Source organism: Aplidium turbinatum, chromosome 16 (genome assembly GCF_918807975.1).
Source record: "Aplidium turbinatum chromosome 16, kaAplTurb1.1, whole genome shotgun sequence".
Taxonomy (NCBI): domain Eukaryota; kingdom Metazoa; phylum Chordata; class Ascidiacea; order Aplousobranchia; family Polyclinidae; genus Aplidium; species Aplidium turbinatum.
The window spans coordinates 10807773-10833320 of record NC_137487.1 but is presented as its reverse complement, the minus strand read 5'-3'; the positions used below and the strand labels follow the sequence as shown (position 1 = coordinate 10833320).

The window sequence follows — 25548 nt, the reverse complement described above, 5'->3', positions numbered from 1 at the left end:
AATACATATCCTTCCGACAAGTTCAGACAACTTTATTTCAAGGCAACAATGCAAGGCATTGAAATGATGTAAAAATGGCTACTTTTGCCATCAGCTCATTAACCACGCCACTCTAATGTGATCTTTAAAGCAATTGCCTGTACTATTATTGTTTCAGCTCCGTATTTGTTTGCGTTAAACAAACAATTGTAACAATTCAAATTTAAAATATATTTTTGCTGCATTAGCTTTATTTTTGTCAAGAATTTTGCAGCGGTCATTTATGACCGACCAATGAGTCGGGCAGACATTCAAGATCATTCTGGAGGTCATGTCCGCCATGACCGCCGGAATTTCGAGGCCTGGGTATATGTGATGTACTTACACAGAAAATTAATTTACTTTTGATCTCTCAGTTGTTCAAGATGGCTATCATGCATCACAAACAGGTTTTCTACTAAAAGTTGTTCTATTTCCATTTCTTCAGCAATATCCACAGGAGACAGCTCAATTACATCAACACTATTAGATGTTACAAGCCAAACCTTTTTTTTCTTTGATTCCAGTAGGTTTGTCACAACAACATTGTGACCAAATCTTTCTAACTCATTATGTGCTTTTTCAATTAAAACATCATGATCAGTTTCAAGCTTGAATGAAACAATAAATGCAGTATCAGCCCAGAATTCAATTAAAAGTTTTAGTACCTTTGGGACAACTTTTAAGCTCATTTCTAATCCACGTTTAGTAAAAAATTTATATCTTTCCAAATCAGAGAAAGGTACATAAAATTCTGAAAGTCCTGCAGCTAAATACACCACGAGTCTTGGTCCTAAAGATTTCATTGACAAAGAAATAGCCTTCAACAAATGCACATAGTCGTCAAGAGTATTGAATGAAATGATCTTGAAACTTTTTCCAGTCTTCTATAGCTTTCTTTGATTTAAGATCTTCTAGGCTGCAGAACACTTTATGAGATTTATAATCAATGTCTAAATTATCCAAAAGTCCATCATTGAGAAGATATCTGCTGAAAGGACAAAAAGTTCCATGTCTGTGCAGGAATACAACATAGTATCCAAATTTCAGAAAGTGCTCTGCTGATGATGCACCTCGACACCCAGTGCTGAAATTGTCCAAAAACAAATTTTTTTTTGTTTCCAATGGAACCATAGTGCCACCAGAAGTTACAAATGCAACTTTATCAATCTCTTTGATTACTTGCATGAATTGTTCAACTCTTTCCACAGTTCCTTGATATGTATGTGGTTCCAAAAAGCTTTCAAGACTATTCATGATGTCAACAATAGATAGACATCAGATGGACATAATAATTGATAATTCCAAAGAAAGATATCTAATTTGTTAGCATTTTTTATAAAAAAGGGGCAGGAACGAATAGCCTTACTAACATTAGTAAAATAATACACTAAGCTTTTCTGTCGATTAAAAATTAGAGGCTAAAAGACGAAATCAAATTAAATATCAAATTTTCTGCCAGTGTTGCCATTGTCTCCTCCGAGAACTCTCTCTGACGTCACGCGCTTCGTTCCACTGGCGCTTGTCAGAAGCCTGGAATCATAGATGCAAACACTTTTATTTGAAGTGATCATGAATGTTTGGTAGACGACCCAGATAACAGCAGACCGTTGCCGATGTGACGATTACTTCAATGACGAGAGGTAGCTTAGGAGTCTCCAGCAGTATCCACTCTTTTATTTTCGTAAGTTTGGGTTGTTGATAGACGATGAATGAACAGAAGAACGTGTGACACTTGAAGGCACGGACATAAGATTCAGAAGTGTAACAAGACTATGCTTGACAAACAAGTTCTTATGCGAATCAAAAAATAATGCGACCGAATGTCAGAACCTAATAATCGGTATCTGATTACTGATTAGAATGATTATCCGAATGATTGAAAATCTAAATGCTGAATTATGATGATACTGAAAATAAACTATACCGGTAGCCGGTAGGCTACTTTAAAAACTGCATAACACGTGTTTGCCTGAGAGTATTTATAGCTTCTCAGCTCAAGAAAAGGGCGTGTCTGTAGGCTGCTACGTAAAGCAAAAATGTCCAAATATGGAAAATCAAGCTTAGCTCAACACGTGGTCAATACATCTTGTTCAATAAATTACAAAAGGTTGAAACGTAGCGAATATTAGATAGGGTCACGCAGCAAATTGAATGCTCTTTCACATTATGCATTTTCACTTATGCAAAAAGGAATCGATCCGTTGAAGACATTTCTTTTAACTGACCAAAGTTCAGGTCAGCAACTAGAAAATACCCAAGCAAAAGTAATTAAACAATTTTTTTAATTCAGATGTTCAATAAGCTAGTTGCCTACGAAGTTTTTAGGCTACCACACACTAGTCTTCTTCTACATTGACCCAGCCATAGCCGTACGAGCCAGGGGGGCAGAGGGGCAGCTGCCCCCCCTGTTGTTTCAAAACGTCGCGAAATCGGGCAAAATCTTGCAATTATTAGGGCAAAATTTGCTATAGCCTATGAAAAGCTTCAAAATTGCATGAACTAAGAAAAACTACAAATTAACATCTTTTACCTATCAAACTAAGTACGGTACAGCCTCTTATTTGCACAAGAAATATGCCGCAAAATTTTCATTTGGCACACCCGTATTGATGTATTGTATGGTGATCAAACTGTAGTAGGCTACGAAATTTAACCAACTGCATCATGCTAATTTGGGCAGCCACCAAAATATGTCTCTAATACTTTTGTGAATCTGCCCAAATGAAAACACAAAATTTGCTATATGGATTGATTGATTGATTGATTTTATTTCGTTGTAGGTAAATATAATACAATAAACACAGCAATAAAAAAGGAATTTCCAGCAACGGGAATCTGCGAAGAGACCATGGGTCTTCGAGTCAAGCAGATACCCCAGATTCTAATAGAAGTTCTAAAATTGCGATAAGTATAATTCTATAACGAAAATTGAGACAAGGTGTTAGAAGATGGTCACAGAGAAATATATTTAGTAGTCTATCGGTGGCATAAAGGTAATACAAAATTAATTGTGCTAATATTTGGCGATGAGTGAATATTTGTGTTGTTTTTTAAAAGAATAAAATGACAATTTACGCAAGCTCGTTGGTAAGGAGTTCCAGACTTTCACTCCGGCATATTTAATGCTGCGCTGGAGTCGTGATGAGGCGTAACGTGGGACAAAATAACAATCATTGGAAGAGTGTCTAGTAAGACGTGCATTATACATGAGTTTGGTTTTTTCAAAGTAGTGTGCGAAAGGCAGAGGCAATACATCCGTATCAAATTTAAACATGAATTTAGCAATTTCGTGTTCGTACAAATCTTTAAGCTTGAGTATGTTAAGTTTCTTATAGAAAGGTGTGACATGATCAGACCACCTGCCACCTGCTACTATTCTGACAGCCTTATTTTGTAAGGTGCTAAGCTTGTTCATTTGTGTCTTGCAGCATGAACCCCATGGCTAATTTTATTAGTTTTCACAAATGCATCGTGTTGATTTGGGCAGCTAAAAACATGACATTATCTGATTAGTCTGTTTATGCAACTGCCCAAATTAGCGTGAGGCAGTTTTCCCAAAATGAACAAATTCATTAATTTTTCCCATTTACATAACTGTATCGTTTAGATTTGGGCAACAAAAAATATGAAATTATCTGATCATATTCTATTCATTAAACTGCCCAAATTGGCATGATGCAGTTGCCTTGGCATCAAAATTTACAAAGTCTTTAATTTTTTTTATAGGCCCAATATCCATAAATGCATCATCTTGATTTGGGCAACTACAAAATATGAATTTATATACATTTGGTGAATACTTTTATAAAACAATTCAGGTGGAGAGGTTACAGTAGTTTTTCAACCATAAACGAACATAGCTAAGCAACACCACAACATTTAACGAAAAAATGTTATACTGTACCTGTTAAATGTAATGTTGATGTTGTGGTGTTGCTTAGCTTTGGTTACTTTTATAAAACTACCCAAATTAAAATAATGCAGTTGCGCCCCAAAATAAAAAATAAATATTTAGTTTGTATACGCAACTGTGTCATGTTAATTTCACCAACATTTAAAATGCTACTGCTGAAGTATATAATACTCCTAAATGTTACTCCTACCAACCATGCCGAAGTGCAAAAGCATCGAGCAATGCACAAACAAGGTAGGCTATAGTCAAAGATGAATTCAGTTGCTCTATCTTGATTACTTGGGTAAGAAATTCTAGCTAGCTGATGATCTTGTTATGTTAGTTTTTCACTGTTATCATGCACCGCATACATTATATTTGGGCAATTTCTATAAAAGTGTGCGGATTTGGGCAAATTTACGTTCTGCCCCCCCAAAATGGTTTGGTCTCGTACGGCTATGGACCCAGCCCAGAGAGGTATCCACACATATCGGCAGCCGTGGCCGAGTGGTTAGCGCGTTGGGCTCGCAGTCGAGAGCCTGCATGTTCGACTCCAGCCGCCCGCACTTGCTGTTGTTTCTCTGGGCAAGAAACTTTACGATAATTGCCTCTACCTAGTGATCGATTTCGAGTAATGGGTAGTAGCCTACCAAATTTAAGTCATGAGTAGAGTAGACAACCGGAAACTGACATTGCTGTCGGCTGCAGCGTGGGTCAGGTGTATGTCGGAAGTCGTACACCGATGCATAGCGCTCAAGTCCGCTTTCCCGCAATGCAGGATAAAGATAAACAAACAAACAAAAAAATAATGAAAGTTTACAAAGGTAAAAATAATTAGCGATTAGGTCTACCATTTATCAACCAATTTTTGTTTTCAAACATGTGGGCTTCAATGGCGCAAGTATTACGTATAAAATGTGTAGAAGACAGTAGAGATTAGCACCGCGTCTCTAAACAAGATCTCACCATATGATGCTGAACAGCGCCGGATTAACTATAGTAGCAGATGTAGCAGCTGCTACGGGCCCGCGCTTCACAAAGCCCCGCGCTTGGTGAGCAAAACATTTTTTTTGCAAAAAACTGTCCAACATAGTTGGTAAGTAATTTTTGGCTTGCAAACTGGAATGGCATAGGAGAATATTATAGTTGTAGAATTAAATTACTTAGCCCCAACGTCTTATCCCTTCTAAATTATTGTAAACTTTAAAAACCGGTAATTTCCACTCTGCCTGATCGAGTGCCACGAGCCCACAATACCAGTTGTTTGAAAGATTATTCGACTGTAGGCTACTGTACACCAGTGAGAAAAGTATCAATCTTGCCGATTGCCTTGGACAGAGTTATTACAACGCGTCCAACATGAGCGGAAAATACAACGAAGTAGGCCTACAGGCACTGTCAAAAAAAATTGGTGCTGTTGCAGAATATGTTCCATGCTATGCTCATTTGTTGAATTTAGTTGGTGTTTGCGCTGCACAATCGTGTCCAGAAACAGTTCAGTTCTTTGACTTCGTTGAAAATATCTATGTAGGCTATTCTTTGCTGCTTCAACATACCGGTGGTCCGTTCTGGAGTGTTCAGGTGGTGGAGTGTTAACTTAAAGAAGCTCTCTGAAACACGATGGTCCGGAAGAGCTGATGCCATTAAGGTAATTAAAGAACGTTTTCTTTTCAAAAAGGAGGCACTGGAGAAACTTGCAAATGACCAAGTTCAAAAGGCAGAATGTCGACAGCAGGCAAATGGACTCCTCAAGAAAATGGAGTTGCTCGAAATTGGAATCTTAGTGGTTTTTTGAAATAGCTTACTCGATCGCTTCCAGGCAAGTCAAAGCTTCTATTTAAACAAAGCGGCAAAATCTCAACATTGATTCAGCGTTGTGTGCCTCTTTGGCAGGATCCCTACAGACTTTTAGAGAACATTTCGCTAAGTTTGAGTCAGAGGTGCAGAAGCTGACTCAAGTGCCGGATTACCGACCAACAAGCACAACAAGAATTGTCCAAAATCGAAGGCACGATGAGAATGTAGGCAGTGGCCGTTCAGCTTCAGATGCAATGGATATCAACTAAAGACAGAATCCCGGTGGAAGTTTTTCTTGCAGTATTGGACAGCCTACAATCTGCGCTGGAGCAAAGTCGCAAGGCATACACCAATCCATAAAGCACATTGCTATTAATTGCTCCTCTCCAGAACTCAACTATTTCACTTCGATTAAAGAAAACAATATTGACACCACGTTTCCTAACATTGACAATTTGTTACGCATTTATCTATGTATGATGGTAACTAATTGTAGCCTACTGGAGAGAGGTCATTTTCAAAATTGAGGTTGATTAAAACTAGCCTATCTGCGAAACCCGATGGGGCAAGAGCGGCTACACCATAATCAAAAAATGTCAAATCTATAAAATATTCAATTACTTCCCAGTCATTATCTGTACATCAAATCAATCTGCTACAGGCCCCGCGCTTGGTTAATCCGGCACTTTGCTGACCTACCATGTCAAATGTATATTAATTAATGTTCCGGCGGGTCAATTGCCCTCTTGATTATAATTGTGATGAATTGTAAACGTTCAATTTGCGTTGTTCCTGTGTTCTACGTGACGTGGCTTGCCTGACTACCAAGACATTTCACCTCTGATTGTCGCTTTTTGCCGCGTGCCGGGAGCCGTTGTTTCTGGACACCATTTGTCGTTGTGTTGGGTTTCAGTATTGGTAAAGCAAGCTAGAGATATGCCAGGTCAACTCTGCGCCATGTTTGAAATTCGGATTTAAGTGTAGGCCTAATCGTTATTAAGAATTATAAGTGTGTACAAAAATTCAGCTTTTTTTCCCTACAGGGATAGTGTCACAATCAATGTGCGAGGTCTTACGACGGGCTGCTTGTATCTCGATTGAGCGTGCTGTTTTCATTGTAAAATTCTTATGCTATAGGTTATCATCGGTCATTATCCTGAAGTAACCTCTGATTACGAAATCTGTATTATGTAACGTGTATTCTAGGTCATTCGATTGCTACGTGCAGATCTAGAGTCTTCTTTTAAACTTGCTTGTTTATGCCGCTCAATGCTACGTGACCGAACGATGAGTTCGTGTGATGCAACATTACGTAACCTTCTCGAAGTTACTAGACCGAACAAACCTTTTTATAAATAGTGGTGTAATTTGCGTAATTATTATTGAGTTGATTATTATTATGGGAGTTGTATTACGATGAGTTGATTATTATGATGAGTTGGTTATGAGAGATCATTGCTGTAATAGTAGCAGTTGGTAATAGAAGCAAAGATTATTGTTGATCAAAAGTTGAAGTATTGCATACGAGTAAAGCAAGTTGATGCTAATATAATTTCTGATTGAAATTAGAATCGTATGAGAAGCTGCGAGTGGATTACGTTAAACTTGATCAATAGTCGCAAGCATTGGAATCTATTGCCGTTTACTGTTACTTTGATTAATTGTTGGAAGTGGTGAACCATTCGTTGGAGTCCTTCAAGCGTTTTTATATATCATCTCACCAGTAGAACAATCCGTGAATTTAATTGACTGCTTTTCGGTTATAACCCATTAAACTACGTCATTGAACCTTTCCAAGTCTTTTTCCTGGTAAGAGATAGAAAGAAATCGTGACAGATAGCCTACCCGGGACTACCCGGGACTTCTCTGTAGTCCCGGAGGGATACTAATCTAATCACTAACCAATACTCACTAAATCACTCCAGACTCAATAAATAAATAAAAAAAATACAGGAAACGATTGCAAGTATGGTTGAGGCAGGAAGAGGGGTTGTAGGAAAGCAGTGAGCGTCTACTATTGTAACCAATTAAAGAAACAGGAATTGATGTCTCCCAACTGCTGTTCTGGTTCCTCGATGTACAAATTATACAAGAAAATTATACAATTATACTCGCAATATACTCGAAATAATACAAGTTTCCAAACCTGATTGATTTTGTTTAGGCTACCGGTACTTATTATTGTTCAGATGACTTTGGTGGCAACAAATTCTTTGCAACATGTTTTTGCAAACGATTTGTTTCATTTCGTAGAAGAAATTTTGGTGTTCTTCAATGAAGAATTCAGAAAGATTATTTTGGAGGCCAAAATAAACTGACTTGACTTTTGAAAATATCATATTAATAAAATTTCTTGAAGTCTTCTTACTTCGGAAGAGTAACCACCTTTCCCCAATTCACAACGAATTCAAAAGTCAAACCGTTGTCAAAAGGTAATGGAAATGCAGTAAAGTCTACTTGAGTTTGTGCGCCCTACCTCGTGAAAAAAGAAAACGGAAAATCAATCAGCCTTGGTTATGCTTTCAGACTGTGCTTTTAATTTGCGCCATTCGGTGGATAGAGTAAAGCACATACCACAAAATTTCATCAAGCTGAAACTGCTCATTGACAATCTTCGTGAGGGCTTCGAACCTTCTAATCTAACTCAGTTCCCTTAAATCTAGCTTTAGGTCATTCATTAGCCCACCGGTACAATTACAATACGGTATAGCATACGCTTTCAGCAAAAAACATTGCTGTATCCAAAATACTATCAAAATTAGATAGAATTTACCACCATTGTGTGGAACAACTCCTAAATCTCCTCCAACAAAATCTTTCTGAATTCATTAATTTTGAGATGAAATGACACAAATTGTTTTATTTTTTAATACGTAGATTAATTCTTACCAATTATTATAACAATATCAAACCATTTCGAAACTTAGGCTGTTAAAACTGATCTGAATAAAATTAAAACGAGTGGTCCTTTGTCGTGAAAGCTGTAATTCACCAAAAATGAGTTTGACTTAAAAAAAAATCGGCTTGGTTAAATTACGCTGATGGCCTCTGTGGGTTGAAAACAGACAAAATTTGTAAATTTTTGTGGATTGATACACAAAACGTAATAAAGTATGTTTTATAAAAATGCACAAAACTTCTAAAGGGGGAACTTTCTCTACGATGTGAAAGCAGCAACTGTCCGATCATAAAGATTCGAAACCAACTAACCACTTTGACTACCCAGGGACGTGTGAGCACCATCTTGCCCTTCACTCTCTCCAAAGTCCACCAATGGGCCCCTATGTTTAGTAATGGCTCTTAAAAATAAGATAAGAAAGGGTGAGGTTATGGCAGCAAATTAGTTTAATGTTGAGAAAAAATTCACATTCATTATTTCAGCAAAAAGTTAACAGTTCTAAGATTTTTTAGAATAAAAGTAAATTATGCCGACAATGCAGTAGCAGATCTAGAGAAAAGTTGGGGAAGGATCAGAGTTTTAACAAAGCAAAATTTGTAAGAAAATTTAGCAATGCAAAACTTAATGTCCAAAAAAACAAAGCTGGACAAGGGGTTTGGGGGGCTTGTTCTCCTGGAAAATTTTGACAAACAAAATCATGTTTTGGTCACTTTTTGGAGCAATAATGTTTTGACTCCTATCAACTTCTGAAAGTATGCATGCCCAAAGCGCTGATGAAGTGAGTAAAATGTGGATGAGCGAGCAAAAAGAGCGAGAAATTTAAAAAAAAAGGAAAAATATACATATTCAATTACAACAGCAAAATGCTGAACGAACTAATATGCGCGGGCCCCTAGACGGAAGTGGGCCCTTAATCGGGGTTGACAAGCAGTGAATACGGCCTTTTATGATTTAAGCTATTTATATCGATCTTCTGTAGCAGCGTTTTTCTTGTTTAAACTGTCAAAAAGACATTAAATAGACTAAAATGAGAGGGCCCCTAAACAGCCGTGGGCCTTCCAGGTTAGAGGATGCGGTTTACATGGCCCTGTGATAACCGTACTTTCATAGATTTAATAACAAAGCCGCATAGGCTATAACAGAACAATTTGTTTAATTTGCCAAAGTAGAACTCAACTAAGGATTTTGCATCGAAACGAAATATTTTTTGAAAGTCTAAAATATTAAAGACAGCCACTGTAGCCTATCTGGGGCAGATCTTTACCAGATCGAGTAAGGATCTGACCAGATTTTTGCCTTATCTGGACCAGATGAAGTGGCGGTCTGGAATGCTAGTTTCGAATAGGCCTAAGTTCCACTGATAAAAACTTGTAGGCTAATAAAAAAACACTCACTCTGTAACTCAACATCTACTGCGTGAAACTCTTACAAGTTGCTCACTTTCTGAAGCACATAACGCAATTGATTCAAAATCTTTTCTGGTAAGTCCGTATATTTACGTTATAGTTGGACAGACAAATCACTTAAACAAACCAGCTGATTCACGCGTAAAAAGTCGAAATTAAATGACAAATAAAACCAATATTTAAATAAAATACAACATTTCTTCATTTAGCATGATATATTGTAAGCTGCAGCTCACGCCAGCATGGCAAGCTATAATATGTATGGAACCTTTTAGATCGTGTGATGTGTTATAGTTTATATGTACGAAGCTGTATTGGCAAGCGCCTGAAACCCATAGTTCGAAATAGCCAAAGTTTGAAAACCACATTCAAAAGTATGTTGACGCTGTTGTGACATTGACCTCTAGCGTTTGATGAACAATGTGGCATAAGTATTCATACGATATTATACCTGCTTATAAAGTAAAAGCAGCAACAACAGTTACAATAGCCAGGTCGATTAATTATTCAGTCGATAGACCAGTCAATTACAATGGTCAGTAACTAGTCCAGGACGATTATTCGAGCCGCAGGCGGCGCTTAACCTGACTGTTGTTTGTTTGTTTATCTTTCTGTTTGTTTGTTTATCTTTCTGTTCAAGCCCCTTGAAGCCGTTGTGTCGTCATAGGCATAGGGTGATTATGACGGTAATGTGAAGTGGCGTAAACAACTTATTGGGTCGTTATTGGGCTCACAAGCAATCTAAGCAAACGACAACACGCATTTGGAAAACCATGCAGGAACACAGCTAAATGATAAAAAAACTAGACCTATTAGCTTTAACAGCCCCAATGCCAATCTGTCATAACAACTGTATCCTACATCATTTTACTCGCAAGTTTCTGTAAACTAGCCAGGATCTAAATAGTGTAACTTTTTGGTAGTCTACTAGCTTACATAAGGTTTGGAAAACTAAATCTTTAATTTTGATACCCCACTGAGCCTTTTTACTAGTGCAATGCTTCGGCAGAGTTCGGTTAAATTTTTATAACAGAATAATAAATTTATTTCTCTTAGGAGTAGGATTACAGTGCTTATAAGTTTTTGTGCTGATTTCTGCACTGAACAAATTGATGTGTATTATTACACAAGAACAAAATGCGCAATAAAAATGTTTATGTGTGGTGTGACGCTAATCACCACCAGACATCTTCTTGAGCAGCACTGTGATGCAGATCATCATCAATGCTAGCATCGTAACCGTTGGAATGAAGTATTCCATCTTCCGCTGGTGTTCAGCCTCTTGAATAACTAAATACATGCAAGAGCTTTAATTCTACGCTTGGCGATGTTTTGTCCAGCGACACACAAAAGTGAATTTAAAACTAAAATCATTCTCCTGAAATCAAAAAAGCAAAACATTTCACCAAGGTGACGTAGCCTATGATAGGTTAATAGGTTTGGTTTTGAATGTTTATCCTCGCACTGACAAAGCCTTGAAAGGTTATTCCTGGTAGTTCGCATACTTGTAGAGGCTCTTGACGCAGGGCCGGTTACCGAGATTGGCAGAGTGAAGTTTTCCGATTGTTGAAGTGTTGTTGCCGGGGAATTATTCCATTTACTGGCTGCCTCTGAATGGAGAGCAGTCCTGAAATGCGTTGCTCAAGTGCACACCTCGAGAGTCGAACCAGCGCCGCGTGATCTTGAGCCTGGAGCGTAACCACTGAGCTAATGGGGCGTAACCAATAGCTATGAAACTTTGGACTGGCAACACTAGTAGGCCTAGTTATTGCGGTTAATAAGTCAGAAGTACTGCAGCTAAAAACATGGCCCATTGATCACATAACCTTTTGGCTATTGCCAGTAACAAAATTTAAATAAGCCTTTCAAAATAGACTTCACCTCAGTTCAAATTTAACTAATATCCCCTGAAGTTTTGCTTTGCAAGCGAAATTTTGAGCAAGTAGCCCACTTTTGTTTAGGGGGCGTTCGGTGTGTTGGAACAGGACTATGAAGCAGAATTAAATGTTAAAAATTTAAGTTTTTGGTAGCCTACACGAAAATAACAGCTCGAGATCATAATTATTGCACAAAATCGACAAAAAATCTGTTTATGGGGCAAATATATTGGCTGAGTCGGGATCACTGGACTTACCTTGTTGGTGTTGGAAGCAAAGTTTTCCATTTTGATGCAAACCGAATCCTATTGGACACACGCACATTTTATTTCCCAAGTTTCCAACAGCGCAGTCGTAGCTGCAACCCAACATATTCTAAACAAAATATTTAAAATAACTTAGAATAAAAAATGTGTCAGTGACCTGATAGGCTATTAATACGTGAAAATAGGAAACAACTCTTTGGAAATGTAATGAAATTGATTTTATCCGTTTATTACACAATACACCGATCATGCTAATGACTTTTTCGAATTCTTGAATATTTTGTGGCACACCAACAAACTGTAAAAGTTATGACTTACAAGCCTAAAAGAAAATGTTATCTACAAGTTGAGTCACTTTACTATAAAGGGAAGTCGAGCGAGCTAGAAGGGGAAATCTATCATTTTTTCATAAGCTTGAAATAAAATAAGCAGTTTCTAACAGTATTGTTAATTTTTTGTAATGCCCACCATATAAGACAGTTTGGGTAGAGAGGTAATTTTTTTAAACCACAAACAGACATAACTCAGCAACAACACTAGGCTACATTTAACATTATAAAAGCAAAAAAAAACAATAAGCGAACATTTTCGGCTAGGCATAGCCTACAGCCCCTTTCAAGCCTATAAGAGAAATATTTTAAAAGAAATACTAACGAATCATACAGAAAGTTATTACAGCAAAATATGGTCAAATCTAAACATTTTGAACAATTAATTTTACCTCTCAAATACTTGACCCGTTGTGCTGCGTTATTTTTCAGTTATTATTTTGTGTGAGCAAGTTAAGTAGTTTCTCAAATGTTTAGATTGATTGATTGATTGATTGAATCTTTATCCTCGGACTGGGAAAGCTTCTTGCAGAGCTTAATCCTGGCAGTTTCGCATACTTGTAGAGGCTTTGAATCACTGACGCAGGCCCGGTCACCGAGATTGACAGAGTGAAGTTTCCGATTGTTGAAGTCTTGTTGCCGGAGAACTATTTCATCCAATAGATGCCGCTGAATGGAGAGCAGTCCTTAAAGGGATACTAAAGGAAAAACCTGACTTGGCGATTTTCCACGTTCTTTGTGTTTAACATGCTACCATAAAACGATTTTCAATAAAATTTTGCCCCATTGCGGTCTGACCACCATTGCGCGCGTGATTTTGCCAGAGCTTTTAAAACGAGATTTGGCCTGAGCAGCGAAGCGTGTGACCGTACAGTTACGTCACTAAAGACTATAGCAATCAGCTAATCGCGCAACAATTGTTACTGCCGGGGATTTGACTGTAGGCTATGTATGTATGTACATCAAAACAACACATTTCAACATCAAAACATCAGACAGTTTGCTCAAAACATCAGATGTGGTAACGTGGCTTTTGTTATTGCTGTCTTTAGTGACGTATTCTCGAGCAGTGTTAGCAGTTTTTGGTCATTTTGAAAAAAATGAAAATAAATGAAACATTGGACTTTGGGCCTTACCAGCGCCATTGAAAACAAATTTTTTTCGGTAATTTTTTTTGAAATGTATTCTTGAATGTTCAGTTTACTCATTTTAATGCTTAATTCCCGTTTGAAATTTTCATTTAGTATGCCTTTAACGTGCGTTGCTCAAGCGCACATCCCGAGAGTCGAACCAGCGCCGCTTGATCTTGAAGCTTCTTCGTTCCAGAAATTACGTTCCAAATTTGACCATATTTTTGCTGTGATACTGTATGATTCTTCAGTACTTTATTTAAAATATTTCTCTTTTGGGCTTGAAAAGGGCTGTATGACTAGACGAAAACGTTCGCTTGTTGTTTTTTGTTTTTATAATGTTAAATGTAGTGTTGTTGTTGAGTTATGTCTGTTTGTGACATAAGATGGTGGTCCTTGAACTTGCTTAGCTGATGGATACTGATGCTGATGGAACTTATAACAGTAGGCTACTATTTAGCTAATTTACTTCACAACAGCAATATTTCAGTTGTGTTCATTTATTATACAATAACCTACAGCTACATACCGAACAGATGAAGTTAAAGTGTTTCAACTTTTCTTGTAGTCGACCACTTTACTTCACTTATATTATCCTTTCTGACCTCTTTAACCGCTTTACCTTATTTCTTTTAACAAAGGAACTTTTGTCTAACCTTGTTGCACGTTGGACCATTTCGAGCAATGTTGATTGAGTGATGAGGGATATCTTCGACAAGACTTGGGTCTGGGACGGTGTCCATTTCTGCTTTCGAATCAGATTGGCCGTTTGCATCCACTTCTACTGAATCTTTCACCACTTCAATTGGACCGTATGTTACAGTTGTCATTTTATTTGTTTTTTCCATTTCGATAGAACGGCGGCTTTTGGGAGAACCGCAAGACGGCTAAGGAAATTTAACATTGTGACAGTGCGAATACTAATTTGTAAGAAGTGAATCACTAAACTTGAATATATGTAGGCTACATATATTCAAGTTTTAATGTAGGCAACAATAGATTTACCGGTAGCTTAAAGGCTACAACATTTAATTTACCATAATATATTGTAGGAATGGTCAGGTGTATAAATACAGTAAATACATTCTTAGTTATTGTAACCTAAGAGACACCCACCCAGCTTCTTAATCTAAATTAACTCACTCTCAAAACTGGATATATTGTGGTAGCATAACGTCTGTTCTCAAACCGGGAAGCTTATCATGAAGCATGTTTTGTCAGGGCCGTTACAAGAATAATTTCGGCCCTGTAGCCTACCTATTAAATTTTTGGACCCCTAATCAAAACACTTCTGAGAAAACGCACTATTACCTAAGAATACGAATTGATTTTTTGAAATTCCCAAGTTTCTTGGAAAAGTTACAAGCCCCTAAACTTATCCCGGGTCCAAAAGTACCCCCTGGACCTCCAGTCAATATTACTGTGTCTAGTTGTATAGATAGTAAGTTTGTAGCCTATATATTGTTATATAAAGCTTTAGTAGAGAGTTTGCTTTGTTGAACCATAGAGAAATAAAACATAGTAACTTGCTAAAGTTACTATGTTTTATTTCTCTATATTGTTATATATGTTTGTTATATTTGTTATATATGTTGTATATATATATAAAGCCTAGACTTATTTATCACCCTGCTTGTATTTGTACGTTAAAGAGGTAGGCTAACTATGAAGCTATATTACAATAGGCTACTAAGGTAGGCCGTATGTAGCCAATTATGCCGCCTAACTAAGCAACACTTTACCTTCGTTGTGCAGTTTTGTTCTATCAGCGGATCGCATACTGTCAGCCAGCAATGCAGGTAAAGTCGTGACTTAGGAATGGCGTCAGCTGCCCAGTAGAAAGCATTAAAGTAAAAATAGACATGAATACTGTCAAAGTTCTCTTTTATCATGTTGTTTCCATTCAAAACGTTGTCCTCGACAGGGCATCTAAGAACATAGACATAAATTTCACTAGCCAATTTTAAACACTGGTTCAGCCTGCTATAGGCCTATAGTAGCCTATGGCCAGAAAACACACTTGCATTGATTGATCTGAAAAATGCATCGCTTAGCTGAATGACCAAGCGCTCAATGTCTTGTTTAAAGCTGAGTTCGATTCTACGGTAGTTCAAGTCGGACTTTGAAGAACGTATCAGTTTCGTTCATTCTTAAGGGAAGAAAGAGAATAAGTCAGGGTGATGTTTTCAGAATACTCTTGCAATAGGCTGTAGCCTACCAGTTAAGTTATTGCTCTACACATCCCATGAATTTTATAAGACTGTCCACGCCTATTTCACACGAGATATATTAACAGGAAAAAGGTAAACAAGCAAACTCAGTTTTAAAATTCAGTTCTTTGAGCATGAGCCTGCATTGCATTCTTTATATCATAGGCTACTACAGTATTATAAACTGTCTGCCTTTGGATCGGTAGGCATTGGTTTGATACCCTGTCGGGTCATAGGCCTACCAGACTTTTTAAAAGGTCCTGAATCTTATTCTTGCTTGGCTTGACTTGCTGCAGCTCTGTAGCCTACGACCGCGATAACACTGCTTTGTAAAGCCCTGACATTGCTTTGCAAAGCGCTGAGAGCAACGCATGGGACAGCAGCCTATCTGCGATGGGTTGACAGAATTTTCTTGCATTAATCTATCGCGTGTTGGCTCAAGTAACTGGTTGGTGTAAACGTGTTTGTGTATAGCTTACTAATTAACGTGATATTAGACAATTAGACATTGTAGCACTGAAATAAAATGCGTGGTCACTTTATCCTCGAATCTTGCAAAAGGTCATGTTTAAAAACTTTTATTGTAGCCTGCTGTGTATCAGAATCATGGTCAATCTTTGCGTGATAACATCATGCGTAGCGTAGCCTACTATATGATAAACAAACCACTCTTCGGTTGTGACATGGCTGGCAAGTTTTACGGCAAGGGCAAGCATAACTTCAATTGGTACAAGAATTTTAATTGGCTCTAGTGGTTTTACAATGGTTGTCATATAATAATATTTCAGTAGCCAACTCTATTGCTCTTAGAGCCTAGGAAATCAAATGGCTTGATTTAAAATTTTACTTTTAATTTGCGATATAACATAAATAAATAAAATAAAACAATGTAACAAGCACTGTTGTTTTTTTGATTGACGGCAACAATAATAAACTTACCCGTCGTTATCTATGATAAAAAATTTCCGCGCGTCATTTTCGTCAGGAGTTGGAGTAACCCAGCACTTACGAGCCTGCGATAGAAAAGGTAGGCATAAAACGTTCAAAGAAAAGAAGAATATTGTTTCTACTGATGGTTGTGATACCGATAATTTAACGAGCAGATATTCAAGAGAATTGCGATTGCCAGCTTAATTAAACAACTGTGTGAAGGTGCATTTCTGTTTCGCTCACACTGTAGCCTACGTTCTTTTATGCCTTGCAATTGTTGCATAAATATTGACTGCAGCTTTACTACTTCTATATAACTTTTAAAAAATAAAATATTTTTGTAAATCAGAAAAAGTCCTGGTCTAAAATTCTTGTAGTAGCTTAACAAAGATAGCCTACCGTAGCCTAACTGTTTTTTGTTGTTACAATTAAATTGAAAAGTAAAAATTGTCTACAAATACACGATCTCAATTCGTCATTTCCTTAATATTGCGACAAAATATGCTGTATGAGAATTCACCACCATTTTGTCTCCGTGAACTTGAATAATTGTATGAACGTTTATCTCACGTGCATGGCGTGTTGTTGGACAGTTTAAGGCTTCAAACTCAGTAGCAAGAAATAAATCATGCAGTCCATTGCATATAACAGGGTTACTAAAATATTAGTACTTTAGCAGGTTTACTTAAAATTATTCTTCCAAAAGCTCAAGGTTCACCATCAACACCTAGAAGGTCCGAATTCGGACCGCAATCCGCCAGTTGAGTAGCCCTGGCATATAACCTAAACATGAACTCCGCATAGGCCTACGTTGGAGTTCAAGTTGAGCCCATCGGCAGTAGAGGAAGGTGAGGTAAAACTTTTAAAATGCGTAACTGATTTCATAGCTCCTAATTGTCAGGCCTACTTTCTATTATGACATGTTTGATAAAAACTTTTCTTGTGGCAACCGTAGATCGCTGCCTTGCTTGCCTATACCCCTTGGGTCGGCCGTAATTGTAACTACACCGATGCAGGGATTTTAAAAAGTGGTCCGTTTTGCCCCAGTATGTACTAGTCCGTTAACTTTTACCCCACCCCAGACCGGCACTTTTCAAAAAACTCTTGATGACCACTGTAAACTGGATCCTTTTTCATTGGCATAGCAACAATGCATTGCTAATCGACTATTAAAAACAAGAAATTTAAATTTAATATTTTTTTTTTGCAAATAACTGTCATAACCTATCATTTTTTCGTTTGCTTATTCAAAACTAAGTAAACACAAACTAAGCCTCTAAAGCAGGGGTCACCAAACTATATATATATATATATATAACTATATATAACAAAGTTAGCGAATCCACCGCTAACTTTGTTATATATTGTGCTTAATTCAAGTCAGTGGAGATTCTAAATAGTTGTACATCTTTTCGCAATTTGCATCCGGCCCGAAGCTGTTAATCTCGCAGCAATCCGGCCCTCAGAGAAAAAAGTTTGGTGACCCCTGCTCTAAAGTAAACAATGTGGCGTGAAAATTGATTCCGACCTGATTAAAGAGAAACGTTGTGGTGACAGAAGTTCAGGTGGAAAAAGAGACTGGGTAGAAAAATACCATTTTAAAAAATTTGAAATAGACCTTTTAGCCCGGTGAACCGTTTTTTCCCACCTTCTCTTATCGTAAATCAAAACCAGGAATTATTTTAAAATACAATGTAGCCTATTCTAATTTTTAAACCTCTTTATGTATGCTTATAAACTAAGATCTAAATTAAAGAAACACATGCCAGCTTGTAGCCTACTTACACGTTTAGGAAGGCTGTATCAGCTGACAAACATTACTTTTGGAAAATCAGGAGAAGCCTTGTCATTTTTCAAGTTACTGTTAACTCCTTTAAAGATTTCAAAGAATTTTACTGTATAAACCAGGGGTCACCAACCTTTTTTGCATGCGAGCCACTTTGGCACTTAGGAGAGCTGTGGCGCACTAATGAAATTTTAGGTAGGTTGACTCTTATGCTAGAAAAGAACGCATTTCGTACCCAGTGTCCAGCGTTATAATACATATTGTTAATATTTATCTCAGAATACCGCAGCCACAAAATTAGTCGAACAACGCTACTGCCAGGCCAAGCTCCTTTAACAACACTTTTGACTTCTTTAACATTGCCTAATAAACGAGGCCACTTGTTTTGCGCACTAATAGCCAGGCGAGCGGTTTCATCAGAATATTCATCGCCAAGCAAGTGTGATGTTGTCACTTCGCTTCACAAAAGATATCTTGCCATTGGCAGTTTCAGTAAACATAGAAATGTTTGACACATGGCAATACAGGCAACAATAGTGACCTGCAAACATATCAGCGAAAAATAAGCTCCAATAACACTATAACAGGGAGAAAGAAACCAGGCACCATGAAACAAACGCTTGTGGAAATCACCGAAAAAACGTTTCTATCGTAACTCATGAGCAGTGTTCCCTCTAAAAAAGCGATGAGTTGGTTTTTCATTCTTTTTGTAAGAGTCTATAAAACCGTCTTTCCTTGATTATTAGACAAATGTCACTTGCGGTGCTAATAAGCATGGCAAGAATTGTTGATTAACAACATTTTGTAGTTCTAAGCTAAATATTTTCATAATACTAGAAAAATTCTTTAAATTTATATATACTGTAATATTATTCCAATTTATTATAAATTGAGTTGGCACACCGACCTATTTTGCCAACAAAAACTTGCATAAAGAAACACTGCTCGTGAAACCCAATAACGGTGAAACGCACACTGGTGTTTACAGGACGTTTACAAACTTAAAATAAGCAACCCTATGCTCACAGACGTTTAAAGCAACCACTGGAACAGTGTGGCTGGACACCGCATTGAAATAACTTTAAACGACCCCTACCTAGAACTACAATTTGATTGGTCGGTTGGTGGAATCGTATGCAAAGCGAAAATATGCTTCCCGGAAAGTATTTTTCGCCTTCCTGCTGTTTAACTCTTCAAGAAAATTATTTTTGGTTATACTTGTGCGCTGATACCTTCCGCGGGCCGCACATAATCAGCGTGGCGGGCCGCATGCGGCCCGCGGGCCGCCAGTTGGTGACCCCTGGTATAAACCATTTCGGTGCAGTTCTGATGAGAAAATTTATTACAAACCTGAAGAACTAATCTGCTTTCTTTTTTGACATGAAGCCATATTCCAACGAAGACAGGATAAGGTACTCTGACTTTGACGTTACCATCATTTGGTATTGTTTGGTTATAATACCTGTCTGTGAAGAGCTCGATAGATGCCCAAAATTTGTGCTTTTTTGGAAGAACTAAAAGTTTTTCCTGTCTAAAAAATAAAATTATGCAAAAACATAAATTCGAGTTGTTGCACGTAAAAGTATGTAAGCCTATAAGTTTGAATTCAACTTTATGAAGAATCTGTAGTATTCTTAAAATACTTTTCAAGTTTTTCCATGTTAGGATGTTTTCAAATTGTTAATGAAATACAATCTACCTGTAATAGCAAATATGAACAATTATTAATTTTGAGCTTTACGCAAACTAATATTGAATCACGGAATTCAGAAACACGAAACAGGAGTGCCCAGCCACGCGGTCTATCGTTAAATCGCAGACTGATTCCAAGTTGACCGAGATGAGTGTAGAAAAAAAGAAGATAAGTTTGCGGGAGAGGGTGACTAGTCCTCACACCCTTTGGTCGATATTGCCTTACATGCTAGAGTGGGAGCTGCCGATGTTGGTTTGCTCAGAGAAGGCGAGTCGACCCTTGTGTTCTACCAGAAACAACTTAGGTCTGTGGTACCGAAATAGAGCAAAATCCCGAAAGTGGATTAAGCTGTTTCGAGCCACAAGTTTGACTCGTAATTGATTGATCATCTATTTACCTAATATTGAGTAACGTAGGCCTATTAATAATAGCACTTTCTTACAGACAGTTTTGTTACTAGATTCTACTGCCTCATATGGCATTTTGATGTTTGACAAAATCCAGATGACCATGCATTCAACTTAAAGAGCACGTTGTGCTCTGGAAAATATTATTGAACAAAAAGTAGGCCAATCTTAGATGTGTCTTGAATTTGACAGCTCGTTTTAAATCGATTTATTTAACGAGTTTAAAGAGTTTTTATGTGCTCATTGCAATGGGCATGAGTTCAAACTGATGCTGGATTAATTTAATAGACTTCGAAAGACTTAGGCTACTTAAAAAAAACATGTTGGGTAAAAGTAATTGGGCAGTATTGTAGTTCCACTTATAAAGCCCATCTTGGGACAAATCTTGAGCTTAATAAACGGGTGGGCGGGCCTATAAAGGGGAAGATATTTTCTATTGTCGAAATAAATAGAAGTAATTTTGGTCCGGACCAAATTGGGCTTAATAAGTGGGCAGGCCTGTTAACCGTGGACTCAGTAAGCAGAGGTTAGCCTACTGTATTTTGTTTTGTTGCAATTTTTTTCTTGAAGTTACCCATGTGTTTCTACGTTTATTCTACTGAATTTAGCATAGCAGTTGTCCACATCTGTTTCGTGGCAGGAAGATCGGGCCTAACCATAACAAAAGTTCGAAAATCGTTGATTTCTCTGTATAGTTTTATGCTATGATGCTATACAAACACATTAAAACAAAGTCTAAGATCTTACATTGCAAAAACCCCAGTACAAATGCAAAGTGAAATGGAGACAAAGCAAGAAAGCATCATTACAAATAATACACAAAGTTGACAGATTGAGTTTTTCTGCCAAAATGGATTTCTTTTGGTTGTCACGTGCGGTTTGTTGTTTCCAACAGCAGACAGCGAGTGGTGCGTTCGTGCTAGTTTTAGTTGCTAATAGGCCGCCAGCATTTTAAAACTTTTACTTGTTTTCGAAATAAGATTGTTTTAAACAGTCCTAATCAAACGCTTTCTTGAAAGTACAAAATAAGTGGCCAAAATTGAAATGTGTCCAAAATTTTTTCAATCTATAGTAGCAGTAGGCCTATAGCCTAATGTGATTTTAGTCACGTGCAATCCTTGCATATTGGGTGTCGATTTGAAAGAGCGGTTTATGGGGAAAACGTTAAATCTTGTTATTGAGCTTCTTATCTTATATATTATATATATTTAATTATACGAAATTAGTTATAATTATGTTGTTATATTACATAACTACCTTAGGTATAATTATCTTATATGTTAGTTATAAATAGCACAAAGTGAACAACAAAGTTTCAAGATTCGACATGCAGTGACGAGTTATAAAACTTGGAGTTAAGTTAATTTGTTTAAAGGATACTTCAAACTTTAATGCTTCATAAAATTTAAGAAGCTATACGATTCTTGCAAAATAGTATTTTTGAATCTTTGTTTTGAGTATCAATTTTTCTGACAAAAGATGTTTACTGAAAAAAATAACTTACTTGACCCAAGGAATGATTGGTCCAGCACTTCCACTTACTTTGATGTAATATTTACAATGCAAGGAAAACTCATACACAGGCAGTCTTAAAACAGTACTTCCATGAGGCAAGACCAGAATGACACGGACTTTGTAATATATAAAAGCCCAATAGTTGATCACCTTAAAAACATTTAATTTGTTGCATACATCAATTTTAACCGCGTTAAAAAATCCAAATAATTATAAAAAGCGGTTTCAAATTATTTTCAGTAAGATTACATTTTGTAATTAACTTTACAGTTGGCCTAACTTGCTGTTGCTATGAAAAAGTACTTTTCGTTGCTATGGTGCCAAAAGTTTTGCAAAATCAGAAGTTCCAGATCGAACTTCAGCTTTTTTAACTCAGCCTGGTAAGTGGTAGCGAATTTTATGCGTGGCCTTGTCGATAATTTTAATAGGAAGAATTGGCAGTATTTACTGATTTTAATGAATGGTTTTGCTGCATTGTTATTGTTTATTGTAAAGAATGCTGATTGCGGTCATTAGCATATAGGCTTAATGCAGGCCTTATTAAACAAAGATGTGGAGCTGGGCTGAAATCATTTATATCTTTCACATCTATAGAAGTAGTTTTGATTCATGGCAGATTAATCTCCTATAAGATTCCAATCTGACACCACAGTCCAGACTAATAGAAAACGGTTGTTTGGACGCAATTCCGAACAGTTAGTTTTTTTCCTAATTGAAAGTCTGACCGCAACAGAACTGTATTGCAGTTAGTACAAAAGCACAACTTAAACTTCGTTAAAGAAGCGGCAATCACCTTTTTAGAAATTGCGCATTCTCCATAAGCATCGTTCAGATAGAATGAATAGCCGTCGGAAGTTCTCGTGGCTGTGCATTCATCCGTCGCATTGAATGGGTAAGCATCGTCCGTTACAAGAATTAAATTGGAAACGTGACTTGCAAGGTTCAGTGAGCTCAAGTAGCTGTCGCTAATGCTAAAAATTAAACGCAATTGTTATTCATTATGTCTATATGCTACAATTTGGTGTTTCTACCCAGTCAGAAAAATCAATCCATTGTTTTATTGATTTTAATTTTCTTAAATAAATTCAACAGTTAGCATAAATATTTTTAACGTTGCAAACAACACGCAATAGGCTACACAAAAACGTGCATTTAAGAATGAATTGCAATTTCAGCATATTTTTTTTCACTACAGTGCTGTGATAGCCTATCACACATTTACAATAGTTGCTGTCTTGCTGATCACTTACGTAATGGTAATGTTATCTGATTGACATTCGATTGCGTTTGGATCCAAATCTGGTACGACAACATCTGAAAACAAGGATTGATGAAAAATGACAAAGTAGCAATAACGATAGTTTAAAAAACTGCTTTTCTTGTTTCTTTTCATTGTAAACTGCTTCATAAACAAAGCATTGAAAAATATATTTGCAATAGCGCTGTTATTGATTACTTTTCAGAAGCTTTATCTTCTTAATGAAAAAGCTTCATTGCATGCTTAATCACGACAGTTTCGCAAGCTTCCTGAGACTTTGAACCACTGATGCAGACTCGGTTACCAAGATTGGCTATATAAAGTTCCGGCTTGTAGCTGAAGACTGAAGTGTCGGCTTTTGCGAATTATTCCATCGTCTAGGCACCGCTGAAGGCGCTGAATGGAGATCTATCTTTAAAATATGTTACTCCATGGCCACCTGAAGATGCGGCCTGATTTGTCACATTTTGCAGATTTTGATTCCAGCTACTGCTAGTGCTTGACTGAGATTTTTTGAGATGTTTTTACTTTTTGCGGTTTCCTAACGACAAAAAACTTTTTTGTTGCCTTGGGGAAGCAGTAGCAAATGAGAAAAAGTAAGCTGAAAAACGCAAAATCAGACTGTTATTGAAAATTAACAGTCTGACTAAAATCTACAAAATCAAATTTTCTTTGTTTTTCAACATGTGAGGATGTTAAAACCTATTGTGTCATCTGGGGAAAAGAATAAAGAAAGCCTAAAAATCTAATTTTTAGAAAAATTTATTCAAACGTTCGCCCAAAGTTAGAAAAACCTGGAAATTTCTTCAAAATGTGACAAATCAGGCCGTATCTTTAGGTGGCCATGGTTACTCAAATTGTCATAGCGCTGTTAGGCCTGTTTACGTTTCATAGTTTATCTTGTTTTTGACGGATACTGCAGTGCAGTGGTGTAACCTATAGCCTGTGAGAAGTCCAAAAAAATAAAACGTACTTTACAAGTCACTGAAACTCAACTTACCTTCTGCAGCTCTGACCGAAAGTTTGTTGAAAACTAAAATCAACCCAAACGCCAGTAAATATTTTATAACCGGCATTGTGCTTACATTGAACATGTGTATATACAACTGTTTTGTTTTTTGATTTTGCAAAAAATTAGTAACATAAGGGGTCGTTAATGATCAATCATATTTTTATTGTTTTATTAGAATTGCACAAATTAAATCTAGCAAATTTACATGCTACAATAATAATAAAGCGATATAGTTGGTTTGAATCTTTATCTTTGGACCGAGAAAGTATCTGATACGTTATTTCCGGCAGTTTCGCATACTTGTAGAAGTTTAAAACCACCTACACAGGCCCGCTCACCGTGATTGGCCGAGTGAAGTTTTTGATTGTCGAAGCGTTGTTGCCTGTGAATTATTCCATCCACCAAGTGCCGCTACATGGAGACCTGTCCTTGAAATGCCATAGGTCTACTAATCAAAAAGTAAAGAGGCCAAAATGTAGAATTTACTCTTTGCTTAACGTGAGGATTTGCTTCTACGAAGTTTATATTCCCTGTCTGAAAAGTTTTAACAAAAGCGCTAACTACCGATAACACTCTTTTAAAACTGCCTGGTCTAGACTCATTGCATCTTATATTTGAAAACTGAAGATGAAAACAATTTAAGTTTTCGAAAAGTTTGCTGTACATATGTCCAGTAGGCTATCTACACCCTGTGTTTTTTTGTATTTATTTTTAATACATTGACCAGACGTTCGAACCATTTTGTTTTAACTCGTTTCATGTTTATTAGAATAGGCTACACCTTACTTAAAATGAACGAAATATTATACAGCCTGTATTTTAGCTCATGAAACATGCATAATATAAGATAGCCGAACAAGCAGCTCGGGTTTGAAGAAGATACTGTTGCGTATTAAATCTAATAAACGATGTTTCCGGTGGGAAACGCATCGGGTTTCGAAAAACAGAGAATCGATGAATCAGACCACACACAAAGAGCACACAATGGAACCGCTCATCTAAGTTAATTGGCAAACCTGCTAATCTTATCTGTTAACATTTGCCATGCTGCTTTTAGTAGGGGGCGTTGTTTGTTTGTTTCGTGTTAAAAGTGATTTTTTTTTTTTCTTGATTTACCTTC

General features: G+C 37.0%; 1 protein-coding gene and 1 pseudogene across 1 annotated transcript; both read right to left on the bottom strand.

The window, feature by feature from the left end:
* Positions 1-377: 377 nt before the first annotated feature.
* LOC145785202 (uncharacterized) lies at positions 378-1275 on the bottom strand (annotated as a pseudogene).
* An 8814-nt stretch (positions 1276-10089) lies between these two features.
* LOC145785674 (alpha-tectorin-like) lies at positions 10090-24512 on the bottom strand. Its single transcript, XM_082597361.1, has 10 exons — positions 24417-24512; positions 23409-23472; positions 22952-23129; positions 22148-22308; positions 19894-20074; positions 16767-16840; positions 15360-15546; positions 14274-14504; positions 12150-12267; positions 10090-11305 (listed from the first exon to the last, which is right to left on the bottom strand). The coding sequence occupies exons 1-10, from the start codon at positions 24508-24510 to the stop codon at positions 11187-11189; spliced, it is 1407 nt and encodes a 468-aa protein (XP_082453487.1). The 5' UTR covers positions 24511-24512; the 3' UTR covers positions 10090-11186.
* Positions 24513-25548: the final 1036 nt, after the last annotated feature.